Source organism: Suillus fuscotomentosus, assembly GCF_016647785.1.
Source record: "Suillus fuscotomentosus strain FC203 chromosome Unknown F5891scaffold_4, whole genome shotgun sequence".
Classification (NCBI taxonomy): domain Eukaryota; kingdom Fungi; phylum Basidiomycota; class Agaricomycetes; order Boletales; family Suillaceae; genus Suillus; species Suillus fuscotomentosus.
The window spans coordinates 47523-72112 of record NW_024539516.1 but is presented as its reverse complement, the minus strand read 5'-3'; the positions used below and the strand labels follow the sequence as shown (position 1 = coordinate 72112).

Genomic DNA, 24590 nt, shown 5'->3' with positions numbered 1-24590 from the left:
ATCGCCATTCAATTATACAAGTAATTCACCTTCAGGCCTTGCCGGGATAATGTCAGAATGATATACGTTCCCACGTTGCTTGCATCCAGCCCGAGGTTGGACTAGTAATGTGATGAATACATTGTACAATATAGAATATAGCACGCCATCCTTTCATCGTGGATACAGTTGCAGATAACAACACTGCAATCAGCCCGGTAAACAAAGACTACGAGCATCGTACGAATGGCCAAGTCTTGCGAAGGCACAAGAGACGTTACGCAAGACTGCTCATTGGTGGAGGTGAAATCGAGTTGGAGTAAAAAAACCCGGTGTCAATAATACATGGGGTTGTCAGCCGTAACGTGGAAATCATTGTCGTTGATGTCAGCGCGCAGGAGTACGTCGATATAGGTATCGTCTGCATCGCTGATATGTTCAGTGATCATGGAGTTCCTGTCACCCTGCACTTATGGTCCTGAGGTAGTAGTCCGATTAGCACTATAGCCAAGAAGAGGCGACGCAGAAACTGTGTTGTCTGTTTTGGAGTCGAGATGGTCAGCGAGCAGTAAGCGGATGCTGGGATAGGAGTGTGAGGCGGTGGGGCGTGGAGAAGGGAGTAACGGTATCCCTCGGGCACGAATACTTGGAGGCAGTCATCTACTTACCAGACATGGCCATGTTTGCGACTAGTGGGTATGATGAACCGACTCCTGGATCATACGACCACCCAGTAAAAATCTAGGACACAAGGACACGGATCCGAAACGTGTCGTCACTCCCAAAGGACAGACTCCGAGTCTTGTCTGAGTCAGTGTTTTGCCTGGGCGGGTCAAACGATTGCTCACTCGTTCAGGACATGGGATAACAGTAGATCTCTCTGCTTGATGGGCACACTCAGGCTGACAGCGTCACGGTCTATGCCATTGCAAACCAAATCTCCAAATGGCCGCATCCTCGCAATCGCCATCAGAAAACGGCACAACGCGATTATGGAACCTCGACAACAGTCTGGCAGCCAGCCCATCAGTTCGCCCATCCACCATGCAGCTACAATTTCCTGCGTACCGGGAGCTCCAGACATGGGAGCGCGAATTATTTTAGCGGAACCAACCGTTTCGCCCTTGCGCGTGGTAGTGATTTCTGGGCCGCATCGCATACATATCAAATAACACAATTGTATCTTAATCACACTTTCACGGGCGGCAGCTCCCACTGATCTGGCCCAAACCGCGGTATAGACATCATCACTCCCGCATTGTTTCTGGAAGGTTTCGAAAACGTGCACATACTCTGTTTTCCCAGACTCGACAGCCATGCAGGATTTATGACCGTTAGCCCTTCGTGTTTGTCAGCATGTATCAGATTTGCAGCGGCAACAAACAGACCTTTGATCCAGGTTCGTGATGTTTGGACTACTTCAGAAAAGACGAGATAGTCTGGTGGAGGGCGATTTGCAAGCACAGACGTTGGATGAATGAAAACATCCCCGGGTACTCCCACCGCCGCATACGGTACACCTTTAGTAGTCGAAAACTGCTTTCCACTCGAGTTTTCTTGTATAAGATCCTTGCGTACCGCTACTTGATCAATAAATGCCGCGGCAAGCAGTTGACGGATGGCTTTGAGCTAAACGAATTGATGTCACCAAAGTTAGAATGCATGACAAGACACCGCTTACCTGAGTGTCTTTGGGAGGTCGGATGTTCGTGTTAAGGCGGACTTCAGCGTTTTGGAAATTTGTTTCTGCGATGCTGCTCAGCTGAGCTCGCAGTTTGCGTATTTCTTCCATGGCCTGTAGTCTCCCGTCATGTTGCCGCGAGCTGGATATTATGACTATTAGACATACCTTGGGCCTTACAAAGTGGGCCTTACAAAACTCGTGACCGCCTCCAGAATACTCATAGGCCCCGACAAGCGAGAGTAACCTGAAAATGTCACTATTAAAATTACCCAGCGAGCCATGAATCTATTTTAGTGTTCAGTAAAATTTTGGACAGATAGGTGGAAGACGAACCTGCTGAGACTCAAAGAATGTCCGCCGACGGGCTCTCCTCGCCTCCTTCGCTCTAATGGAAGCGTTCCTGATGTGTCCCAGTCCTTCATCGTCGCTATCGGACTCGCTGTCGACGTCTAACCCTTCTTCACGAAGAAAAGGGTCCCCGACCGACATAGCTGCCACGATCGAGATTACATAGGGCAGGCAGCCATGTTGTTGGCTCCCAACAAGCAATCGAGAGAAGCGCGGGGAAAGCGGGAACAGGCTCATTGCCTTCCCTAGAGGCGTCAGTTGCCCCCCGATCGTTGACATAGACACCCCGGCTTGCGATACGAGAGGTGTACTACTGAGCGCACCAAGACGAGTGAGGACCGTCTCAGCCTTCTTCAACACCTGTCTATCTGGAGGGGTTGGGAAAGGGAAGTTGACAACGGCGTCGATGTTCATGCTTTTCATCTGCAAAACGACACCCTCAATCGGTGTGCGCAGGATTTCAGGCTGTGAAAATGACTCGAAATAATGCTCGTAAAGAGCGGAGGAATAGAGCCTGTAGCAGTGGCCTGGACCTGTACGACCCGCGCGACCAGCTCGTTGGGCGGCGGAGGCCTTGGAGACCCAGCTGACCTGATAAGACTGGATACCGCTCGCTATATCATAATGTCGCTTTATACACTGTCAGAGTGTGCTTTTCACTATCGATAGAAACGCTCGTACCTCTTTCGCTCGACCAGAATCGATTACATAACGTATGTTTGGGATCGTAAGGGAGGTCTCTGCGACATTTGTTGATACTACCACCAAACGATAGCCTGGTGGTGGTGTATCAAAAACTCGCATTTGTTTCTCGCTTGGCAAGAGCGAGTACAAAGGGACGACGTGCATTGGGACTAGATTCGTGTTACTTGAGCTTGTCAAATATTAAAATATCGAAAAGTTACCATCACACTCCTCGATATCGATGCCAAGTTCAGCGTTGAGGCCATCTTCGTCATCACTATCAAGGCCTTCGGGATCTTCCTCCGCAAGGTCTCCATCTACATCGAGTGCTAACTCCTGCTCATGAATGCCAAACTCGATATCTTCGGCTTCGACGTCGGCTGTAAGTTCCTTTTGAGATAAAATCATTAGATTATTGCCTAAAACTCCTCACCGTGAAGCGGAGTGACAGCACAGGGAGCTTCACTGGCAACGGATTCTGCAAAAATAGAAGAAGCTTGGACAACTTGTCTCCTCTTCTTTCTTGCTTCCAGAGCTTTTCTGCCATATCGTGCCTCGAGCTTTTTGCAGACGCCCTGGATTTCATTTTGCCCTGTCAAGAATATGAGGATACCTCCCGGTGGCAAACGAGCATGAATCTTGGCCGCTTTCTTGACTGCTTCGCGGACATAGTCAGTAGACGTCCGCCGATTGAAGTGTATTGTTACAGGGTGTTGACGAGCATCAACATTGACAACTGGAGGCGGCGACGAGAAGAGGGTCTGATTCTCTGCGAAGTCACCGACGCGTAGGGTCGCCGACATGATTATAAGCCGTAGTGGTCTCGTACCCTCTGTACCATCCTTCCACATTTGTTCGCGTAGTTTGATTACTCGACTAAGGACGCCGATCAAGATATCGGTATTCATACTACGCTCATGCGCTTCGTCGATGATAATCACCGAATATTTTGAGAGTAAGAAATCGGTAGCAAGTTCACGCAAAAGCACCCCATCGGTCATAAACTTGATCGTAGTTGAAGGAGACACGGTGGCGTCGTATCGGATCTGGTACGATACGCGGGAGGAGGTCAAGGATAGTTCACGAGCCACTCGAGATGCCATCGACATTGCCGCAACTCGCCGTGGCTGCGTAACGCCTATCATGCCCGGGTTTTCTGCGTACATCAACATCAGTTATCATGAGATATACTCGTACAGGCAAACTAACCTCCAGTAGGATCACCAAACCCGGCTTCGTAGAGAAATTGTGGGACCTGAGTAGTCTTTCCGCTACCAGTTTCACCGCAAATGATCACCACTGGATTGAGCATTATGGTTTCCATGATGGGCTGCTCTTCTGCAATGATAGGCAACTGCATCCTGGACTCCTGGATATCAAGGGGACGAATGACAGACACCGACTTTATGCTTCTATAAGATGATTTAGAGGAGATTTTCGTCATGCATTCGGCAAAAGATGTAGAAGGAAGCTTTAGGTCTTCACCCAGGGGACCGCGCATTAAATTCGGCTGTGACGATATCGACTTTCGTTTTTGAGATGCAGGTGCGGCTGGATGCTCAATTTCGAGTAACGATGGGGTCCCTTTAGTAACATCGTGGCCTTTCGCTGTGTTGAGCTGTTTTACGGCCCAGTCCTTGAATCCAAGTCGTTTCTTTGCAGGTGGAGGACACTCTTCTTCCTCGTCTGAACCCACCGCTGAGATGTCCCCTTCTCGATCGTCGTCGTGGTGTTCTTCATCCGTATCATAGGCCGAATCAGAGCTGTCAAATGACGAGTCTGATTCCTGTTCTGAAACCCCTAGTGTGTGGCATCCTTCTTTTCCAGCTCGGAAAGGAGGCCTTCCGAGAAAATAAATCAGTTTCGAAAGTTCCTCGGTTAGGGCATGGGCATACATACTATTCGACTCTTTGCATTCTTTTTATTCACGACTAGGGGCGCCACGACAGAACCATCAGGATTCCGTTTGAGCGCTCCACCAACGGTAAATGTGGATTCAGCTGGCTGCGAGACTGTCGAAGCCATAGGAGGATCCGTGAAGAACTCCTTCGTGACTGGCCCCTCATGTTCATGTTCATCATGTTGCTCTGGTGTTTGATCAGCTCTCTCAACGAATCCAATTCCATCCATCGCATCGGATTCGTCTTCGCTATCTCCGTATTCATGAATAGTGAAATCGTTATGGCGCCGTCGACGTTTATTGGGATGGCCCTCCATGGCATGACGTACTTCCTTATCTTCTAGCTTTTCCTGGCGTTCTCGAGCTGTATATGTGGCTCCTGTACCAAGAGTAGATGAGGATTGAAGATCAAGGCTTGAAGTTTGAGCTTGTGTCTGGCTACAAACCTCTGTAAAGATGCGACGATGAAATGCGGAAACTTCACATACGCTAGCTTCTCAAAAATCACAAGTCTCTCTTCTTTTCTTAGCTTTTTTTCCTACAAGCACCGTTGTACAACTCTTCCAGAAGGCAGGGAGATTGACGCACAACATACTTTTCCAGCCTCTTCCGCTTCTGTCTCGATACTTTGGATTCTGACTGTGCTGCAAGCTTCAGCCCGTATCAGCGTCTCCTAGCCTTCAAGAATGTAACGGGCAGACCTCTCTCACGAGCCTCTCTTTTCTGTCGCGCTCCTTATCTTCGAGCGACTTGTATTCAAGGATCGCGGCGTTGGGATCAGGGACATCAGCTGTAGGGACGACACCGTTGCTTTTACGACGCAACTTCCCCTTCTTCCTCGAGCCTGCTGTGGACCGGCGCGCCTTGGAATTGTGTCGCTCATCCATGAAGCGTTGGCAGGCTGTCTTGGACCCTTGGTGAAAGTTGTAGTATAGACTTTTTCAATAACCATAAAATGGTTATGTAATCAGGGGCGGGCAAGTTGCCTTCAAGTGTTAGTACATAGTGGATAACGAGATGCAGCCACAAACAGGGTTCCTGTCTCTTGCTGAAGAACTCTTGTTTTGCATTTTGAGCTTCCTTCCTTACCGAGATATTCTTCGGTGTACATCTGTGGGTCGCCATTCATGTTATCGTTGTTCTAGATATTCTGACGATCCTCTTGCAGGTATGTAGAACTCTTCGCCAGACGTACTTGTCCTCCTCCGAACTTCAGTACATTGTTGAAATAAGTGGACAACAGTTGCTCGCTATCCCCAACACGGACAATAGCATACCTATTTCTAAGCGTCTGCAACTTTTGAGAGACAAAGCTCACGCATGGTTCAAGGTTGACATCCACTCTTTCGAAACGGTCTCCATAACAAGGGCACCGCTATCTCGAGAAAACATTGTTGCTGGTGGGCATTTCTGCTTGTGGAACACACACGAAGATACGGCCATGATCTTTCCGATACTTCCAAAGCCCTCACAACAGTCAATCCAGCGAAACTGGCTTCCAGGAACGTTGTGTTCGGTTCCACACTCATGCAACCTTGATGTTTTTATGGACCCAGCACAAAACCTGATCGCTGTCGCTTATGTTATTCATCGCAAGACAGTCTATATTAACCTTGGAGCCCTAGATGGTGATGGTGTTCACCCTCAGGCTGCTGGAGAGAGACTATTTTGGTCGGACGACTCGGAAAACCACTCTGAAACGACAAATGCAAAGCTCAAAGGTTTTGGGAGGCATATCGCTCTGTCGCGTCGCTTGGACGATGAAAATTGGACTTCGTTGGACAAGGTGTGGCAGCTGCAGATCTGGGACTGGAAATATTCGACAACATCAAGTGTGAGCTTTGGTTTGAAATAGTTGAAAGACTTGACAGTTGATTCTGAATTTAGAGCATCCTCAGCGGTGCAGTACCCAACCGATCCGGCGCCTTAATTGATTTTTGTTTCCTCGGCAACAATCGATTACTTGTTATAACCGATAACTTGAATCTCTATTCAATTGAGAACATGTCCCAGACGCCGGAATTGCTGGCGTGTTTCCTGATGCCCATCCCATTGATGCTACGGTACCTTTCTCCGATAGATGATATTGGGTATAACTCACAGCCGCATATGCAAGCCCAAGCGACGATGTGCACCTCGGACCCTACACATCGACTCATATGCCTTACTGCGCTTTCTTCTCGTTCCGGTTTATTTTTCAGTACTCAAGTCTTCATCATTTCCACGAGGATTTTCTTCGACCTTAACGAAATGGTAGCAGCAACGCCAATACCATGGCAACATTGGGGTCCTTCAAATACTCGTATCTTCCGGCACCCATTTCATTTCAAAATTCACATTAACGGAAATCGAGTCTTGCAGGCACTCCCTGTCGGCACGCGCTACTCGCAGCTTATATTACATCTAATGGACTTTAGCCCTCTAGCTGTGACAAACAGTCGGGGTCTAGGACGAGTGGTGAAAGAGCCGTCCACGACATACATTAGTGCCGGTGGATTTGGAGAGAGCTTGACAACATCTCTGCCTTACGTCCAGGTCCTATTTTCGGACAGAAAGTTTGATCGTGCTGATTCAGAGTTGGAGGACATGTGGATCGACGAGGAGAGGATTTATATGCTTCATGCAGATGTGGAATACGCGACGTTCGATGGCAATCCGAATTTCCTGACAAGCCCTATTGACAAACTTGAGGTCATTGACGTCTAGCCTAACTTACATGTACCTAGACTCGTCCCGTTCTAGGTATTTATATTCAGCGTTGTCCTAACTCACGCTGAGACGAGTCTCGTTCTAGTTCCCACCATACTTGTCCTCCTCCGAACTTCAGTACATCGTTGAAACAAGTGGACAACAATTGCTCGCCATCCCCAACACAGACAATAGCATACTACCTCTTTTTAAGCGTCTGACACGCATGAACTTGTTGACACGTGACGCTTTGTCATCGAGCAAACTCCAGCCGCCGAAGCCCCTGACCTGCCCGAGGCTTTGGCCCCAGAGTCTACATAGTAGAACCTAGAGTCGGGACTTTCACTTCCCTGTGAGGTGCGTAGCCACATTTGCGAATGCGAAGGTATTAAGTGAGAAGAGGCCCCGAGAGGAAGGTGAAACGTTGCCTACGCGAGGTAAATTGCAATGCACCTGAAGAGGATCCCACACGCGGTTGATTTTTTCATTGATTGTATGATAAGACGAGAAGATGCTAGCCGAGTATCCCGTAGAGTATAACCCTCAATCCCACGTACGTCCGAGTCCAGACCAACACATTAAAAAACAAAGATGAATCACTATGACGGTAATTAATGTTTCCCTGACGATGCTAACTCTCACCATGTGGTCGTAGAACTCTTTCCTTGGTTAGACTTTTCACTCAAGCGAATACAGACGGTCATCGTGCAATAGCAGAATGCTTCATTCTTGGCAATTTTGAGGTAACTTGTGACAACTCCGATGTCCCTCCCTTACGTCGAAATCGTACGGGGCAGGAAATTCAGTTTTTGGCCGGTTAAAAGACATGGCTCGACAAGGACAGTATTTATATGCTCAAGGCTGAGGGATATCTGGAACGCGGTATGGCAGATTTTTTTCGTGCACCGCAGTCCTAGTAGCAGGCTTGAGATCATTGTTATCTAGAGCAAAGAATATCTTCACTTACAACCGTTTATTCTGATCTCCGGTCGGCCCATTAGCAGGAGTATATGCCCTCCGAGTTTAGACTGCTTATCATACTATCTCCCGTAGAAGGCTTCACAGGGTTGTTGTTGCGTACGCTTTACCTGAAGCATTCGCTCCCCCCTTCCCAATCATAACTAGCAACAGTGTGTAACATGAGTCCGGGAGCTGCTGCAGCCATCTCACTAAAATGAGATTCAATTATTTAGTATGTACCGAAGTCAAATTGAAGTGATACACACTGACTCATGAGTGGTCCACAATTTCTTGCACTGCAAATTGATTGTATCATGAAACCTTGCAAGCAAGGTAAGTATGCCGTACACCAGCGTACATGATAACTAGCAGAAGATATATAGATACAATGCACTCAAGCTCGAAAATGTAATACTATAGATGGTATATTTGAATCACAGCCGAAAATTTGTCGAGAATAGCGAATGCTGAACATGAGACTAAGGAGAGGCAACAACGAGGACATTAAAGTTATATGTTGTCGGGTTAGCCTCAAAAGTGAAGTCTGTTGCCTGCAGATCAATGACGGTCTGCCCTCCTCGGGTTAGTGTGCCAGACATAGTCCCGCCGGGTTGTATGGGTATAGCTAACTTAGAAACGCCGGCCGGGACGTTGAAAGTTTGTGAATGACTAGACGAGGTCGAGAGTACGACTGTGGCAGGGGAGGTAGCCAGAACCACAGCCCAGACATTGTCTGAAGTCTAGATTTATCGTAGTTGAGATAAGCACCTCATTGATATCAACAAAGCACATACAATCTGGTAATTGGTTGGTTTTCCGACTGGGTCGTTTGCCGCAGAAGCCGAGGCAGCATGTGGACGCGACCACATTATGAGCTGGTCTTTGGCCGGAGTGGGGTATGATCCTGTCTTGAAGGCTGAGGCGTAATAAGACGTAAGATTGAGCCAGCCTAAAGGACCTAAGTTAGCATTCGCATCATCTGTATAAACTAGTAAATGCGCACCAGTGTGATCATTGCCATCAACCCATGCTTGACTCATGGGTTGGGCGCCCTCTATCGGACCAATGTAATGCGACTCTCCGAAATCATTCCAAGAAATGATTTGTGCGAAATCTACCTGGTCGCGAATCGCGATCAACGACTCCCACCGAGTAGCGTACAAGTGATCATCGCTGAGATAAATCCACTACAGGAGCCTTGTCAGCGTCCGCAACATGTACGACGGAAGAGCGACCCACGTTTTTGTTGTAAGTTGACGGGCCATAATGAGTGAAAAACCACGGAGACACAGCTGCCATGTACGTTTTACCGCCGCCCATTGCAGACAAGCTCGAGATGTATGTATCATCCGGAGTCGTTGACCCGATGACATTAGACAATGCAGAGCTGACGGTGGAGGCTAGACCACTAGCGATGTCTCCAAGCAGACCAGGTATGGACGATACATATGAAGTTGTAACTTGAATTGGCCATCCGGAATTCCACTAAGAACAATTAAATCCATGCAAAATGTGATACTGGAATAACCTACATTAAACATGCCATCAATCACCCCACTGTAGGTATTGAACTGTGATGGATCGACGAAAAATGATGGCACAAAATGAACTGCGGAAGATCCTGTCAACTGTTGCACGAATTGAGTAGACCATCCAGAAGCGACGGATCCCTGTCCGAAAGTGCAAGTTTCGCCAGAGAAAGTTGAGGCCATAACGCGGCCATTGTAAAGCAGCTGATTGGGGTGCTTGGCATAGGTTGTTATATAAGTACGAAGATTGGCAGCGTCGGAAGCTGTGGTACAAGGCAAAGAACTGGACGAATGATGATCTGCTGAAGATGATGAAATGAATAATTAACTTACGACATATCAAAGGACATGAAGAGCTTGAAACCAGTTCCAGACTGGAGAGCGGCTTGATAGCTAGAAATTTGCTGAATCAGAAGTCCATTACTCAGTAAAATAATAGGGACTTACGCATTGGCCACCTGCGAGGGCTGCCAAGAATCCACTCCTACGTTCAAAGCAAAGCCGTCGATTCCGCTGGAATGCGCAAGAAAGATATCCGCAAGCCAATTATCCACAGTATAGGGGTATGAATTTCCGACCATGAAGTGTGCAATAACATATTTTGATGATACAGACGGAGAGCTTGTACCAGTGGGCGCCTGGGAAGTCGTTGTCATAGTTGCCGGAAAAGAAGAAGAGCTTGCAGGTGTCACGCTGGACGATGGTCCAGCAGACGAATTGAGGAGAAGTACAGGCTGCACAGCAGAATTGCGTGAAAATCGGTGGTTGAAATGGTTTATGTGTCTGTCAGTCCTCAAGGGAGAAGCTAGGGAAAGAGCGACAAAAGAAAGAAAAATGAGTGGAAAGTGCACGAGCATCGCTGGTGACACCATGAGTGAAACGAGTGTTAGAAAGTGAATGGAAACCTGAAGGTTAATAAAGGGTTTGCGGCGCAGCCGACACGACTCAAGGATGCTGGTAAGTAATTAGAAAAAAAGAAGGGTTTGGAACTCATTCTTTTTATATATCATCGTAGGGCGCTTGATCCTAGTTAATGTACACAGAACGTCAAACACAAGCTGAGAACAATGACGACTGCCGTCACGGTCCGCCCGGCTACATCGAGCTTATTGTTCCATGTGACTAGTCACGTGACCTCGACAATGTTCATGACATTTAATTCCCAAGTCTTCGTCGTTCGACATGAATTAGATATCGGGGGTTTTACCTCTTGCAAAATTTCAATCAAAAGTAGACCTGGACCTGACTGGGGCGTTCAGAGCACTTTGGATTATTCGAATGTAATTTCACTGGCAGCAAAAGGTGGTAAAATGTCAGTTTCCCTGCTGTGTGAATGACACTTACTCGCACTGCAGATTAGACATGTCTGGGACGCATCTGGCACGAATCTAGACATTCGCACCATATTCGTCGCACATAACACTCACGTCACAGTAGTGCTGGGATTTCATACTAATCCTCTCACAACACTTCTTGCTCTGGACACGACGACGAACACTGAGTCTGACTGCATGCAACTCCGAGGTTACGTTCATCCATTTCGCGTATTTGCCTGCCATAGCTAATAATGATACATGGCTACTAGGACGTGTACTTGCTTGATTTCCCTTGCAATGAGGTGATGATGCTCGCAACTTTTTACATACTGAAACATTTCTTGCAGACCTTCGTCTCTCGAGCCATGGTGCACGTGTAGGCACCTTTAGCGACGGTGCTTGACAACGTGTTTGAGACGTGGTTGGAGAGGGTGGCGTTGGGGTAGAGTGGCGAGGCGTATCGCAGTTCGATGGCATGTCTTCTGGAGGGGAAGGGGAGTGGGCAGTAGATTGGCGTGCGTGTCTTTGCCGTTCCTATCGATCCCCTCTGTTCTCTTATCGAGTCGTCGCGGAATATTGGTTTGAAGCATAAGTCAGAGCCATATGTGAATTTCGGTACCGCTACTGTGAGATATGACTGGCGCATGGAGAATGTAGTTACCACTTCGGCCTGCGCAACGCCTTCTTTTGGTGTAAGGTATTCCTTCCTCTCGCGCCCCTCACCGCCTGCAGGTCCTCGAACTTCCTCTTCGCATATCGTCGTGCTTCCGCATCATCGACTAACTCATCGACCAAAGTCCTCTTGCGATGAGCACGAGGGAGGTTGTCTGTACTTGCTGTGCCGAATGGCGTGTTCGTAGTCACAATAGTACCAATCTAATTAATAAAAATAAGCCTCTACGATACGATAGATCGTGTTGGAGACTTACAGCAAAATGTTTTGGGAGTCCTTTGATACCCTTCCCATCGCCGTCGTCTTTACGGTAGAAGCGTTTGGGATCAAGTTGATTGCGCAGGCGAAGAGCCTCGACTTCACGATGCAATCGAGGGAGATCAGCTTCAGCGGGTGCTGGAAGGTCAAACCAACTTGGTCCAGCGGTTTGGTTTCTCGTCTGAAAAAATACACGTCTGTGAGTCCTTCAATTGATACGGTCATGCTGAGACTTACAGATATTTTGCCGGTAAGCGTTGGTTTTGGAGGGGGTGCAGGAGCAATGGTTCCAGAGGTGGCTGCCTCTGCGCGCTGTGTGTCTGGGTCTCGTACAGTAGCAGGCGCGTCGCGTCGATCTTTGACAAATTCGAAATATGCAGGGGGAAGCTCCCCGGGATCCAATGGCGGCAATGGTCTATAGCGAAACTCAGCAAAATAATGAAGCATATAACATGTAATACCTTTCTGATTCGTCGCCACCCAATTTGATAATGTCTCCTCCATCACCAAACACATGTGCTCTTTTCAACTTGGCTGACTCTCGGACGCTTGCTCTTGCGTTGTCTAAAAGAGACTGCAAGTAAGCATCGTCCGAGTCCGAGTCTGAATCCGACTCGCTATCGGAGGATGATTTTGAGCTAGAGTCAGACGAAGAACTTTCTGACGCCATGTCTTTCGTTGTTATGATGTTTGCTTGAACCGCTGGCGGGATCGACATAGCAGTCACTGCGGAAACGAGAAAAGAGTCGTATCCTATTCCGAGACCATTAATTTGTATAAACGTACCCAAACCCGCGTCAACTATATGTAACCAAAATCGATGTGGCCACAAACCATTTTCCGACTTTGCCTTGTAGATCGTTCAGATTCACCATTGCGGGTCCGTCCAATGCGTATTACCCCATTGTGACAAATATCACACCAAGGTCATTATGCTCCATTGCAGACAGAATCTAGTGGGGGCTCAAACGTGGCGCGAGCTTCCTTTACTCTCGACGAGACAGCATCTACCTAGGTCTCGTAGGCGTAAAACCCGCCAGACCTCGAATGATTTGAGTTCGTTTGTTGCACTATCAAATTGTCAATGCGCAAGTGCAGACGCCAGAATGCCTCCGACGACTATGGACCGGGCAAGTTTGGTCCGTACACGCTAGCGGATACTAGTGCCATGATCATGACCATGCCTGTTCACGACCCAAAGCCTGTCGACATCAGTAGCCGCAGGACTCATGATCCCAACAGAAATCCCATGTGAGCGAGGAGATTTAGGGTTATGGAACAGGACAATACCTACCCCGATGCATCCGGAAACGTCTCTGACTACCACTCGCCCCAGTTGACCTGCGTACGCTCATGCGATTGGACCGACCAGCCGTGTGGCCTGTTCATAGAGGTGGATAAGATCTGCATCGAAGACTGGTTTTGGCATGGGGTTGAAACGAAGAGAACTACTCCGAGTCCCTGCCAATTCGAGGGTTGCTCGGACGCAGGGACGATAATGTTCCTGAGCCATCATATCGAAGGGGTCCACTTCGCTGCGTCCTATCGATGCCCCTATTGCAAGAAGTGTCGTCGAGGACCGATTCTTTGACTCGGCATCAGAAGGGGTGCAAACCATTGCTTGCTAGCAGGGCCCATGCTGAGCATAGTTCCGTCTTCAAGAGATCAAGTCAGTTTCTGGATACATCGTTCCTGCCAATAACACAACTTAGGACAGCGTCTGAGTATGTATGTCCCCCTTACCCCGCATCTGTCGCTGCTACTAACGTTACTCCTTATTTCCGTGCTCTAGTGTCGAATCTGATTCTTGACACAACTTCTCTCCACGGCTGACGACACTCATTCCATATCTATTACTGACATTTCTCTAGACTATTCTCTCTACGGCTAACGACACTCGTTTCATTCTGTTACCAACATTCCTTCGGAAATTTATTCTCTCTACGGTTAATCACACTCGCTTCATTCTATCACCGACATTCCTTTCGAATATTCGTTAATTCCGTCCTTGCCCAGTGCATCTTCTATATGGTTATTGGTTTATCTTTATGGCACACTGGACGTGGTTATCGTACCGTACCATGGTGCTTGGTCTATCTTACATACGGTTAGATTTTATGGGAAGGAGGTTGGAAGTAACTAGTCAGTATCATGGAGCTTGGAGCCATTGTTATGAGTTCAATATACGGACAGTGAACGCTTGAGCAATTCAGAGTACATGATCAAGGAGCTATTATTTCCGCTGACTCGGTGGAGTTCAAGTTGGTCCGGTGAGAATCCCCGTGCCCCGTCTATTGCTTGCTGATACTTGTGGAGCTACAGATGGTAAACGCGAGCCATCTGGAGTGTGAAAGCTGTAGACAATGTGAGTGATGAACTCGTTGGTGTCGGTGAAATTGAATTGGTGTTTTGTGGTGTAATGGATGTGCTGGCCAACACGTCGAAGGGATTGGTGCTGGTCGGACGCGTAGACAGGGTATTGAATGGACTTTTGATGATCATAGTGTTCGCTAATGCAAATGAGATTGATTAATTGATAGCAGCAGGTGGCATTCTCGATGTCTGAGTCATAGCCTCGTATCAATGGCGGTACATCTAACTCGTGGTGCTTCAAGAGCAGGATCAATGGGTATCTCTGCAGATCCAGGTGATTGGTCGAGTCCTTCTGACAGCTTTGGCTCCATGTTCATCATATCAGGACGCATATATGCATCATAGCGTTGATCCTGCAGCAACATGGCATCAAATGACTGCGGTAGATGAGGAGAGATGGACTCCAGGGGAACTAAGTGAGTTGCTGGCACCTTATGATCAACCGGAGGTTCTGACGTGGATCCAAGTGCTGCAAATGGGTTTTTGAACCCACCCATGGTCCATGGCTGCAACGGAGCTTTCCTACTGCGTTTGAAGGCTGTCGATACATCTCCGGCTCCATTGTTGAGCTCCTTCTTTGATACAGCCTTCCCCAAGCTCCACCACTCTCTTCCGGACTCATTTCGCGGTCCAATGCACTGTGTGAGGCGACACAAGGTTTCCGAAGAGGCATACCAGTATTGTAAACGATCATGCTGATGTCGAAGGGTCGAACCGCACGTCAAGATAGCTTCAACAGGCTCGTCTGGATGCTCAGCGCTCAGGTGCAGGCTCAGCAGTGCAGGCTAACCAGGAGGGCTCTGATTGTTGCAGAAGGAGGAGGGATGGAGCGCGTTGCAGGGGAATGTGCTGTATTAAGCTACATACGGACAACTTTTAAACCGCTATACCGTTTTTGTCGCATTCGAGGACGTGCATCCACACGTTTGCAACGCCGTCTTCTTCGCATCCAACCTGCATTCCATTATCCTTCAAGATGATGTACTCTCTTGCTGGGGTCTGTATGACGGCAAGAGCCGGATGCAATGGTACACCTTTTGGTGTGGTAAAGTGAACGCTCTCGACATGGTGGTGGCTATGAAGGAGTCTTGAGAGCACTGAACGAAAGCACAGAAGCACTGCTTACGCTGGTAGGTAAAGGTTGATCTTCGGAGTTTTGCCTTTGATAGCTGCAAGGGTTACTCGAGATGACAGACCTGCAAATTCCTGCGCCATCTGGTTAGATGACATCCACTGGCCACTAATGCTGTTTGCCGACTGTCAATATGTTCCGAAGTGAGCCATTTCATTCAGTAGATCACCTATTGGCAACCACACACGCCAGGACGTATCGCTCAGCGACCACCTTTTTCGATAAGCCGACGTCGGCTTCACTAGAGATGCAGTGTAGCCAGTGCCTGCTTATGCCTCGGTCGTATTCCTCATAATTCGCCCATCGAAGATTTTCTGAGATTAAGTTATGTGGCCCCGCAGAAATACCAGTGTGAGACGCTATGTATGTTGACCAGTCGGCGCGCAAACCAGATGAGTAGACTTCAAGTTCAGGAGCATTGAGTGCCCGGCCGATGACTTCGCAAGTGGATTCCAGTACGTAGAACTCGGATAACGAATTTCCATCTCGAATCGTGATGGCCCAGATCTCACCTTTCACAACTTCTTGGGCATCTTCCACAATATGTTTTAGCCATGCCGATGGATCTCGTTCATTCGTTCCGACGGAGAGTGTGAACCAAAGTCTTGTGAGGATAAATCTAAACCTAATGCTTGAGCGCACTCTGTGATAAATCAAAAAGAGCATACCTCAGCGCCACCACCACCTGCTTCTCATCATCTGCGCTCGCCCAGAGACGTGCAGACAGAGGGTCTATTCCAAGCGAAGAGTTGTACCTTCCAACCCAAGAATTTTGGAACGCATGTCTCCAGAAAGCCACTTCGTTCTGACGCTGACGCAGGTAGGGCCACATATTCGTCGTATTTTGTGGATGGCGCTTCATTATTTGGTTTAGACGGCGACCATGATACTTCTGAGTGAGCATATGCGCGGCAGAAAGGTACACTGTATGGGAATATCGTTAGAGGCATGCCAAACTTCCAAATTGTATCTTACCTGCATATCGAAATGCCCGAGAAACCATGGTGCAAGTCTGGCGATCTTGATCAGTGAGTGCAGAGAGGATTACTGCCAGGCTTTGAACCCGTTTTCTGTCGGATAGCTTAGGCGGAAGTGTGATATTCATTAAGGATGGTATTGAAATGGGGGCGCTCTCAAGGCTAAAAGTATCTGGGGGTGTAGAAGTAATTTTGTCGACCCGGTAGTCGTTGTGGGAGACTCGCTGGGAGGTTGGTAATGTACTAGCGATAATTGGAGTTGTCATGAAAACGGGAGGTTTGAATCGGCCTTGAAGTTTTGCTTTAGAACCTTTCTGAACGAGGTTGATATTTTGAGGCTGAGCGATGATAGGCACTGCGTTCGATGAAGCACTAGCACTAGAGTTGTGTGCAAGACGACCAACCGCCCCCAGGGATTCGGTGGCAAAAGTCAGACCAGCACTTGCTTTGAGGGTTCCAGTACCTGTGCGTAACTTCGTGGAACTTGAAGAGGAGTTGGCATCACAGACAGATACAGAATTCACAAGAGAGGGCTTTTGTCTTTTCGTGGACTCGAATATAGCAGAAACACGGGGCCGTTTCGCGCTCTGACTCTCGTTGGGAGCGTCAACCGTCGGTGGTGCACAATGGTTAGCAGCTGAGTGATCCACCGGACCAGACACCGGCAGTGCTTTGCATAGGACAGATTTTTCTGCGGATGTAGCTGTAAGGTCCTTGTTTGCTGTTTGTGCATTACGAGTATGATTGAGAGCAATAACTCCAGTGGAGAGTGCAGGAGCTAGGTCGGCTGGGTGACCTATATGTTCTAGTGCTGTTGCTTTCGATGTTAATGGTTGGATCGGAATGACAGCTTGAGACTGAGTATCACCGCGGGTAGTATCATTATTGTTTAATTTTAAGAGCAGAGCAGCTTTCCCGAGTTTCGAATACCCGACAATGCGGCGTTCTTTGCACAACACTTTGAGCTGAGGGACCGTGAGCTTCGCGAGGTCGCCGGCTGTCGTATTAGACATGATAAAGTCGTCGTACACTTCGAGTTGGGGCCCAGCCGGGCAGTTACAAGCTGACGCGTCCAGTAACAATAAGTCTCGTCGGGCCTCGGGGTGCAACTAAGTTTTGTTACGTAACATTATGGGTTGCATTTGAAATACATACCTAAAAATAAGGCAAGTACATGTAGCGCAACTTAAGGACGAAAACCTCGGCGTCTCTTGCGCTGCCCTCGTTTGTCGCTTTCGCTGCTGCCCTCGTCCTTCTCTGGTGACTGAAAGTGTGCTTTTGGCGCCCACGCCATTGTGCGACCACTGTCGTCCTCCGCCAAGCTCATTCTACATTTTACCGCCGTCAACGCACGCCGTCACTAAGTTATTGAATATCGATATTTCCGGCCTTAACCCAGGCAGCCTGCGCCGGTACCACCGCCATCAAACATCGTCATCCTCGCACTCGCGAACGGCAACAATGACCTAGACAAGTTATGTTTCGGGCTCTTTGATTGAAGTTGAACGAGCTTTAAAATGAGGTTGTATTCGTCGCTCTCATTATACCATGTTGCTTATGGCTACTGCAAAAAACAATACGCTCCCTGCAATACGAAGGATAGCGCGAAAACGTTAACAAGCTGTCCAAGCACAGCACGAAAGCAATTGAATGGTCCGAGAAGCTCACGATGCGTACACTTAGTACGAGGTACTGTCCATGACAGCCTGGATAGTGTTTAGGACCAGATTTCGAGTGGGTTATTAGCGGCTGCAATAGCGTTGGGTGACCAAAGGAACGTGATGGTAAGAGAACAAGAGAGCCTGTGTTTATGACATACTAGTACCTGGCGCACTGCACCTGCAAGTAGCAGATAGCAAACGTAAACGTTGCGGAATCCATGCGGTTGCGAAATGAGTGCGAGGAATGCAGAAAATATTCAAAGTTTGCGCTACGCGCATCATAGCACACGCGTTCAATTGCATGCGCTCCACATACCGCAAGTTCCCAGGTCGCTTTGATGTCATTAGTTTCTCGCACGTCCTGACAGCTGGGCGCTCGGCACCCCTGCAATATAATGTCCGATGGGTCACTGGGGCTGATCCGGCTCAGCTAAGTCTTTAATTAGCAACTCACCGTGACATTCCCTACTTTCTGATCTTCAGGCCTTGATCAGGGATGACCACCACATTCACAGGTTCCAGGAAACATAAACACAATGATGGTCTCTTCTACACAGCACAACGATTGCGTATGCGTAGGGCACGTTCTGCCCGAACAAATACAAAGGTAACTTGAAGTTGACCATTATAAGGAGCGTGTGAACTGATACATCGTCTAAACTACTACATAAAGTTCTTTAGCTGCTGGAACGTTCTTCGATCATACTGTGCCTCGACTTCTCATAAAACTACTAAGGTTTGTAACTAGTGTATGATATCTCGGAACGACGATGACGGGCCTCCGAGGACGTCCAGGCGATGCCTATCGATGCCAGAAAGATACTCGTACCAGGATGCGGGGCCAACTGGATCTTTCCGCAGGCCAAGTACTGGGATCTGGTACACCCGACTCAGTTCTTCCTTTACATCAGAATACCATTGCCACGTAACGTTCCTCCATGATTTTTGGTAAATAACTCTGAAATCTTGAGATCAGAGCGAACATCAAAATTTTCAATAGAAATGACATCATCACGTGACTCAGGGTAGGATGCGGCAGCATCTCTCTTTATGTGCAGGCATTCGTACCCTCGTTGGCAAAAAGCAATTTCACACCCGCAAGCGACGAGATGCCCTGTCAAGTGCATTTACTTTGATTGCGACTTGCAAGCTGTAAGTCGAACAATGTTCAAGTTGTGGTGCCGAGGTAGATAATTAGTTGATGTTGCTACCGTGACTTACTCTATGCACTGACAGAGCCAAGATTTTGGTTTACTATCCCGCATATGTACGGTGAATTCCGTTTCCTATTGAATTGCCGCCCGCCTGCACAATGAACTCTGTTTGACTCATTCTGAAGATTTGATCTACCACTGATGACAGAGCTGAAAGTTTGGACCACCATCATACATCGGTTTGCGGCGTTAACCTGAGTAAACCTTGTTGTACCTCATGCATTGTAACAGAACTATGCTATAGTAGTACACCTCTGGTTGTGTCAAGTTTTACCAAGAAGACTTGCAACTTGAAGTTCGCCAGCAATTGCCAGCGCCAGAGCGGCAAAACCCACTGAGTAACACCACGTGATTTTAACTTTTTCACTGATCGGTTCTTCAAGCGCGCGCTCGATTTCCATTCTCTCCGGATCAGCTAGTCTCGTCCACTGTTAGATTCACGCTCTGATTGTCGACAATCAAAAATCGTGTTTGATCGGCCGCCTTCTACAAATGGGCGGCTGTCCGACCTTTCGAAGATGGTTTCCTATACACAAGGCCAAACGAAGTCTCGTCATCGCAGGTTTTGATCACAAGTCTCCGTTCCCTGTTGTCACGGTGTTGGAGGCGTCTGGTATATGTTCCCACTAATGCACGATCATCGTAATAGGGCCCTGAGGTGATGCTCTTCAATGCGGTTGGTTGCTAGTCGACCCATCTCCGCCGCTCTTCGTGTGGTTTACTCAACCATCTTATGGAATGACCCCTGCAGTGGGTTGACAGCAAGGGGTATCAGTACATCTCAACAACACAGCCCGTGGTTCGTCATGCCCTGGGCTGCAGTCATCTTACGTTACCCTAACTTTGAACATCGCCCCATTTCCCTTGCATAATCATATAATCCCGCTCTATCATCCAAATGCACACGGTTTTTTCTTCGCTATGTGTTGGCGCCAGCGGTCGTGTATTTCGCACTTCTCGGGATGCATTTTGGAAAGATGATCGTTGCAACAAGAACACCGCGGTGATCATGTTACGTTTGGAGATTAGAGTGAGCTACGATCTTACCTTATGTCATTTTTACCAAACCTTCGGTAAGGACGTGCACACAAACTCTCACTACTATGTGTTCCATAGTATTTTCGGCGTGCCTCAAACCGATATGGACAAGATCTCAGCGCTCAGCTGACGCGTTTGGATTACCGATATAGTACGCACTAATTTTGCATCTGGATATCGTGACTGATGCGAACTATTTTGTCATGGAGCATCCAGGATATCGAATGGTTTTGCTTCTCTCATTCGCCCTCTCGTTGGGTATATGCCACGGGTATATGGGTCTAATAAATATGTCGACTAAAAGCTACAAGGTAAGTGAATCCGTAAAAGTAATAGATCATGGATGCTACAAGTACTGAAAATATTCAAGGATTCCTCGAATTCCGACGTAAAACCTAATTTACTTCTACCCTTTCTAAGTAGTATGGGACTCGATCTATGTTCGAGTGAATGAGCGACATGTCGTTCCACTGCCCGGGAAACGAATTGTGCCGAAATTGCGAAGGGGTTGGTTGAACCAAACTCCAGTTGCCCCCACCACCGACAGCATGGTGGATCTCTGTCTGAGGGTGGCCTTGATACTCTAGCATTGAGCTCGTCACCGATGTGTCCGACATTGGGCTACTGTTCCTTGACGCAATAGCGTTTGTCCATGTCTCGTTGTTGGGAATTACAAGAGGTTCTGGGGATATCTATGAGATCCTGTCGCCGACGAGCGGAAAACGCGTACCATAAGTCGTGTGAGATCTTGGTCAGCTTCATAGGGTGATACTGACGAGTATTCCAAGGGCGGGAGCGGCTCATGCCTAGAAATTGCCTCAGGTTCTCTCGACAAATCCTGCAGGAGTTGTGCAGCTGTGAAGGGGATAAGCGGTCATGCAAGCAGAACGCGTTTGAAGCAAGCATACCTTTCTTCAAGGTTTCGCGCCTGGTCTGGGGAGTCTCCCCTGTCACTGAGCGAATCACGTCTTTGAGTTCTTGGAACCCGTCGCCCTCTTTGACCCGATACTGCCTCTGCGATGCAATTTTGCTTTGCTTCGCAGGACGCTGGTAGCTTTGCGTGCCGCGGTAGAGGTGCATAGTCGCAATCGCACAGTTGAGTGAGTCTACAGGTGGATTTAGAAGCTTGCTTTTATACCATCCTCTACCCCGCCACGCAAGTTTCGTAAACTTGGTCTATCAAGCAAAGTCCGAACTTAGGAATCTCATTTCAACCTTATGGCGCGGTTCCCGATCCAGACGTCTTATTTTTTCAGGTGGCCCACCGCAGTGCAAGATTTGATTAGATTTGAATCGGACCGTGGTGGGTTTAATGACAGATCTATCAACTGTTTTACGAACTACACATCAGTGCTGCACGTTGCGCAGGTTTAAAGTTTTTCGTGTTAGTACTACCCTCCCAAGACTTACCATCCGCCTGTGATTGTATAGCAATTATTTGCATCCGACTCGGGCTCGGAGTCGGTAAGATACCGAAATATGACGTCATAGGCGAGAAGCATTAATTCCAGCATAATTACTCCTGCATTTTACTACAGCAAAAAAGCATTAATGGAGTCAGCGACTCGGAAGTTACTTGGTAGAAATATCAGCTGACACGTGTATTGTCATTGATGAGATGATCATCATGAAAACGGGCAAAAATGTCATTCGAGGCTATGCAGCTGGTTGACCAGTTATGTAGATCAAGGATGCACTAATTAGATGAGGCTTCGGAGCCGTAGGTTAGCGGACAACTCTCGGAGTCCGCAACACCAGCCACATTCGAACCCCGATTGTTTGGCTATCCACATTCATTTTTGTCCGGGCTTGCTTGCTCTAAACTGTTCTGAGTAAATCGAACTTGAGCAGGTACATATGGACTTTCGAAACTCCGTGATGCTATGCTCATGTCATTCAGCACGTAAGTGTCTTTGATAATTGACCCAAAGGCACATGGACTTACAGCCATAGTCGAAAACAAAACAAATCTCAAAAGCAATGCCCGATTCCTTACTGAAATAGGCGACAGTGCTCAAGAAGTCTGGTTAGAGAAGGGTCAACAATGATGCGACGGCCGCCGACGGTGAACGTGATTTTGACCGAGACCTTTGGAATATTGTAATTGGTTTTGTCTCGGGAAACCAAGTGTGCTCTTGTAGACAAAATCCTGTGATAGTGAGTAAGGCTTAATTTCCACTTAGCTCACGTCACAATTGGCCGATGGTGCCGCTGCCGAGCGATGACAAGCGAAGCTGCGCCATGACTAGCACCCACAAGTAAAGGCACTCTCGGCTCTAACAGTCAGAAAACATATGCTCACTACAACGACGCAAAAAAGGACATCAGGCAGCTCCATCAGTGTGCTGTCATTTTTTCATCCGGTATTATCCGCTAGGGCCAAGCCCTATGGTGGACACCACCGACAACATGGACCAGGTACGCGTTCTGCATGTATCTGTGTCCGTGATGTGATGTTTATGCTATACAATGTCTTGGCTTGTGCGAGGACGATATGGCCATCTTCAGGCTCTCGATACGATAATGTGTGTTGTCGCCCTCTATTCGTACTCTTTTCCTCGGAGAGCATACACCACATATGTTGCCGCAACGCCACAGCCCCCGGTCCCGACGTACAAGGAATAGTCTACGCACACGCTTTGATTTGTCCAAGCCAAACATTGATATTTCAGGAACAAGCCAGTGGCCGAGTCTTCGAAATCGGAGGCAATCCGGAACGGATTTTAGATTCATCGATAGTAAGCTCCGCCGCACACCAAGTGACGAGAATACGCCCCACTGGACAATACTTTGAACGTGGTGGGAGTAGAAACCAAGGTGATTGCCAATATGGGAAAGAGCGAGTACAAGATGACGGTATGGAGGCGTAAAGCGTGTTGCTGTTGGGAAAATTGGTCAGGCATGATGCATGCTATGCTGCGATTTTCAGATCCAATCGCCTCTTTTTCTCGTAGCATTGAGCGGCTGGTACCGATATCTATCCCCCTCTGCCCAGGAAGCAAGGTCATGAGTATTATGTAATATGAAATAGTTTATTTTTGTACAGGATGCCATAAGAGCGATCACATGATTATTTCAATATTCAATGTGTGTTCGCTGGATCTAATGGGTCTAAATTGCGTTTACACTAACAAGTTGCATGCCGCGGAGCAAGGTGAAAGTCCGAATAGACTCTGCCGTGGTCGATCTCGGTAGAGAAAGCACGGAGTTTGAAATTTGCAGTTGCCGATTGTGTTGGTACTCATTACTGTTCGAGTTTATTACTGTGCCATCATCCGCAACTATTTCGAGGGTAGCTAGTTTCACTGAGGCCACGATGGTCGAACCGTTGACTATCCATACCCTGAGAGGTTCAGACGGCTGGTGCATAGTGCAACATCTGCGGCAAAAGTACTGCAGGATATAATATCATTTTAATGTCCTAGTTCGTGTACTATGCAGTGAATTAAAAGGGGCCGTATCGAGTATCGGACTATACGGTATGAACAAGAGATTCAGTGCAGTGTCGTTTGAAGCTGAACGTTGAACGTTGAACAACTACCCAACGCTGCACAATCGACTGCAAATCTTCAAACTCCGGCTTTCGCCGATACTTGATTACATAATATCACACTTTGTTTGGTGGCGCTGCGCCTCCCCACAAGTAGAAAGTTTTAGAGAAAGAATTTTTATATTTCTATATGTACCACAACAAGCAACGACTAGCATTAAGACGCGGTGCTCTGCGAGCCGTTCTAGCAAGCAGTGTGCGAGAAAGGAAATGGCGTTGTACTCACGAAGGAATTTCGTGGGCAACTTCGGAGTTGGCAAGTGACTGAATTTGCGGTTTATTTCGTCTAGTTTATTATTATATACTGTAATTAGGCATATCGAGGAAGCTGCTTTATCCCAGTAGTAGATAATCCAACTGTATTTACAATTTTCCAGACATACGGAAGATACATTTTGGTGGGTATTCTAATATGTTGAGATCGTAGCTAGGTTAGTCCATCATGTATGTCTGGTCTGTCGTGGTGCAGCAATATAGAACGTCGTACAAGCGGTCACCACAAAAAAGCAGTAGAAGATATAAAGAGCCAGCTTCAGAAAAGAAAAGAAAATAGGGAAAATGGATCAATGATTGCGTATGATGATGATACCTCAACACAAGGCCTTCGAGAGCCGTCGAGATAGCAG

At 47.8% G+C, this 24590-nt stretch overlaps 8 protein-coding genes across 8 annotated transcripts; 3 read left to right on the top strand and 5 right to left on the bottom strand.

Moving 5' to 3' along the window:
• Positions 1–1159: 1159 nt before the first annotated feature.
• On the bottom strand, positions 1160–5482 carry F5891DRAFT_1237983 (P-loop containing nucleoside triphosphate hydrolase protein; the record flags this gene model as incomplete). Its single annotated transcript, XM_041369671.1, has 13 exons — positions 1160–1319; positions 1368–1608; positions 1661–1774; positions 1829–1948; positions 1997–2641; positions 2693–2865; positions 2917–3075; positions 3129–3851; positions 3905–4522; positions 4591–5033; positions 5084–5133; positions 5184–5246; positions 5297–5482. 13 exons carry the CDS (start codon positions 5480–5482, stop codon positions 1168–1170), a joined length of 3687 nt encoding a protein of 1228 aa, XP_041231983.1. The 3' UTR covers positions 1160–1167.
• Positions 5483–5612: 130 nt separating this feature from the next.
• On the top strand, positions 5613–7794 carry F5891DRAFT_1169651 (uncharacterized protein; the record flags this gene model as incomplete). Its single annotated transcript, XM_041365494.1, has 4 exons — positions 5613–5708; positions 5764–6429; positions 6483–7337; positions 7390–7794. 3 exons carry the CDS (start codon positions 5613–5615, stop codon positions 7299–7301), a joined length of 1581 nt encoding a protein of 526 aa, XP_041231982.1. The 3' UTR covers positions 7302–7337; positions 7390–7794.
• A 687-nt stretch (positions 7795–8481) lies between these two features.
• F5891DRAFT_1002190 (glycoside hydrolase family 71 protein) lies at positions 8482–10841 on the bottom strand. The gene is made up of 7 exons (XM_041360232.1): positions 10220–10841; positions 10106–10165; positions 9776–10055; positions 9483–9728; positions 9247–9430; positions 9038–9192; positions 8482–8983 (listed from the first exon to the last, which is right to left on the bottom strand). The coding sequence occupies exons 1-7, from the start codon at positions 10642–10644 to the stop codon at positions 8723–8725; spliced, it is 1611 nt and encodes a 536-aa protein (XP_041231981.1). The 5' UTR covers positions 10645–10841; the 3' UTR covers positions 8482–8722.
• A 904-nt stretch (positions 10842–11745) lies between these two features.
• F5891DRAFT_1125362 (Fcf2 pre-rRNA processing-domain-containing protein) lies at positions 11746–12689 on the bottom strand (the record flags this gene model as incomplete). Its single annotated transcript, XM_041363958.1, has 4 exons — positions 11746–11964; positions 12018–12200; positions 12257–12434; positions 12481–12689. 4 exons carry the CDS (start codon positions 12687–12689, stop codon positions 11746–11748), a joined length of 789 nt encoding a protein of 262 aa, XP_041231980.1.
• A 199-nt stretch (positions 12690–12888) lies between these two features.
• On the top strand, positions 12889–14083 carry F5891DRAFT_1002184 (uncharacterized protein). The gene is made up of 4 exons (XM_041360231.1): positions 12889–13233; positions 13276–13558; positions 13597–13747; positions 13812–14083. Exons 1-4 carry the CDS (start codon positions 13104–13106, stop codon positions 13821–13823), a joined length of 576 nt encoding a protein of 191 aa, XP_041231979.1. The 5' UTR covers positions 12889–13103; the 3' UTR covers positions 13824–14083.
• A 1185-nt stretch (positions 14084–15268) lies between these two features.
• Positions 15269–17514, bottom strand: F5891DRAFT_941289 (uncharacterized protein; the record flags this gene model as incomplete). The annotated part of the gene is made up of 6 exons (XM_041374333.1): positions 15269–15467; positions 15519–15638; positions 15694–16149; positions 16193–16448; positions 16500–17034; positions 17152–17514. 6 exons carry the CDS (start codon positions 17512–17514, stop codon positions 15269–15271), a joined length of 1929 nt encoding a protein of 642 aa, XP_041231978.1.
• Positions 17515–20809: 3295 nt separating this feature from the next.
• On the bottom strand, positions 20810–21767 carry F5891DRAFT_1169647 (uncharacterized protein; the record flags this gene model as incomplete). Its single annotated transcript, XM_041365493.1, has 3 exons — positions 21323–21767; positions 21145–21269; positions 20810–21106 (listed from the first exon to the last, which is right to left on the bottom strand). Exons 1-3 carry the CDS (start codon positions 21492–21494, stop codon positions 20810–20812), a joined length of 594 nt encoding a protein of 197 aa, XP_041231977.1. The 5' UTR covers positions 21495–21767.
• Positions 21768–22245: 478 nt separating this feature from the next.
• F5891DRAFT_1002172 (uncharacterized protein) lies at positions 22246–23470 on the top strand. The gene is made up of 2 exons (XM_041360230.1): positions 22246–22317; positions 22368–23470. The coding sequence occupies exon 2, from the start codon at positions 22709–22711 to the stop codon at positions 23282–23284; it is 576 nt and encodes a 191-aa protein (XP_041231976.1). The 5' UTR covers positions 22246–22317; positions 22368–22708; the 3' UTR covers positions 23285–23470.
• The last annotated feature ends 1120 nt before the right edge of the window (positions 23471–24590 follow it).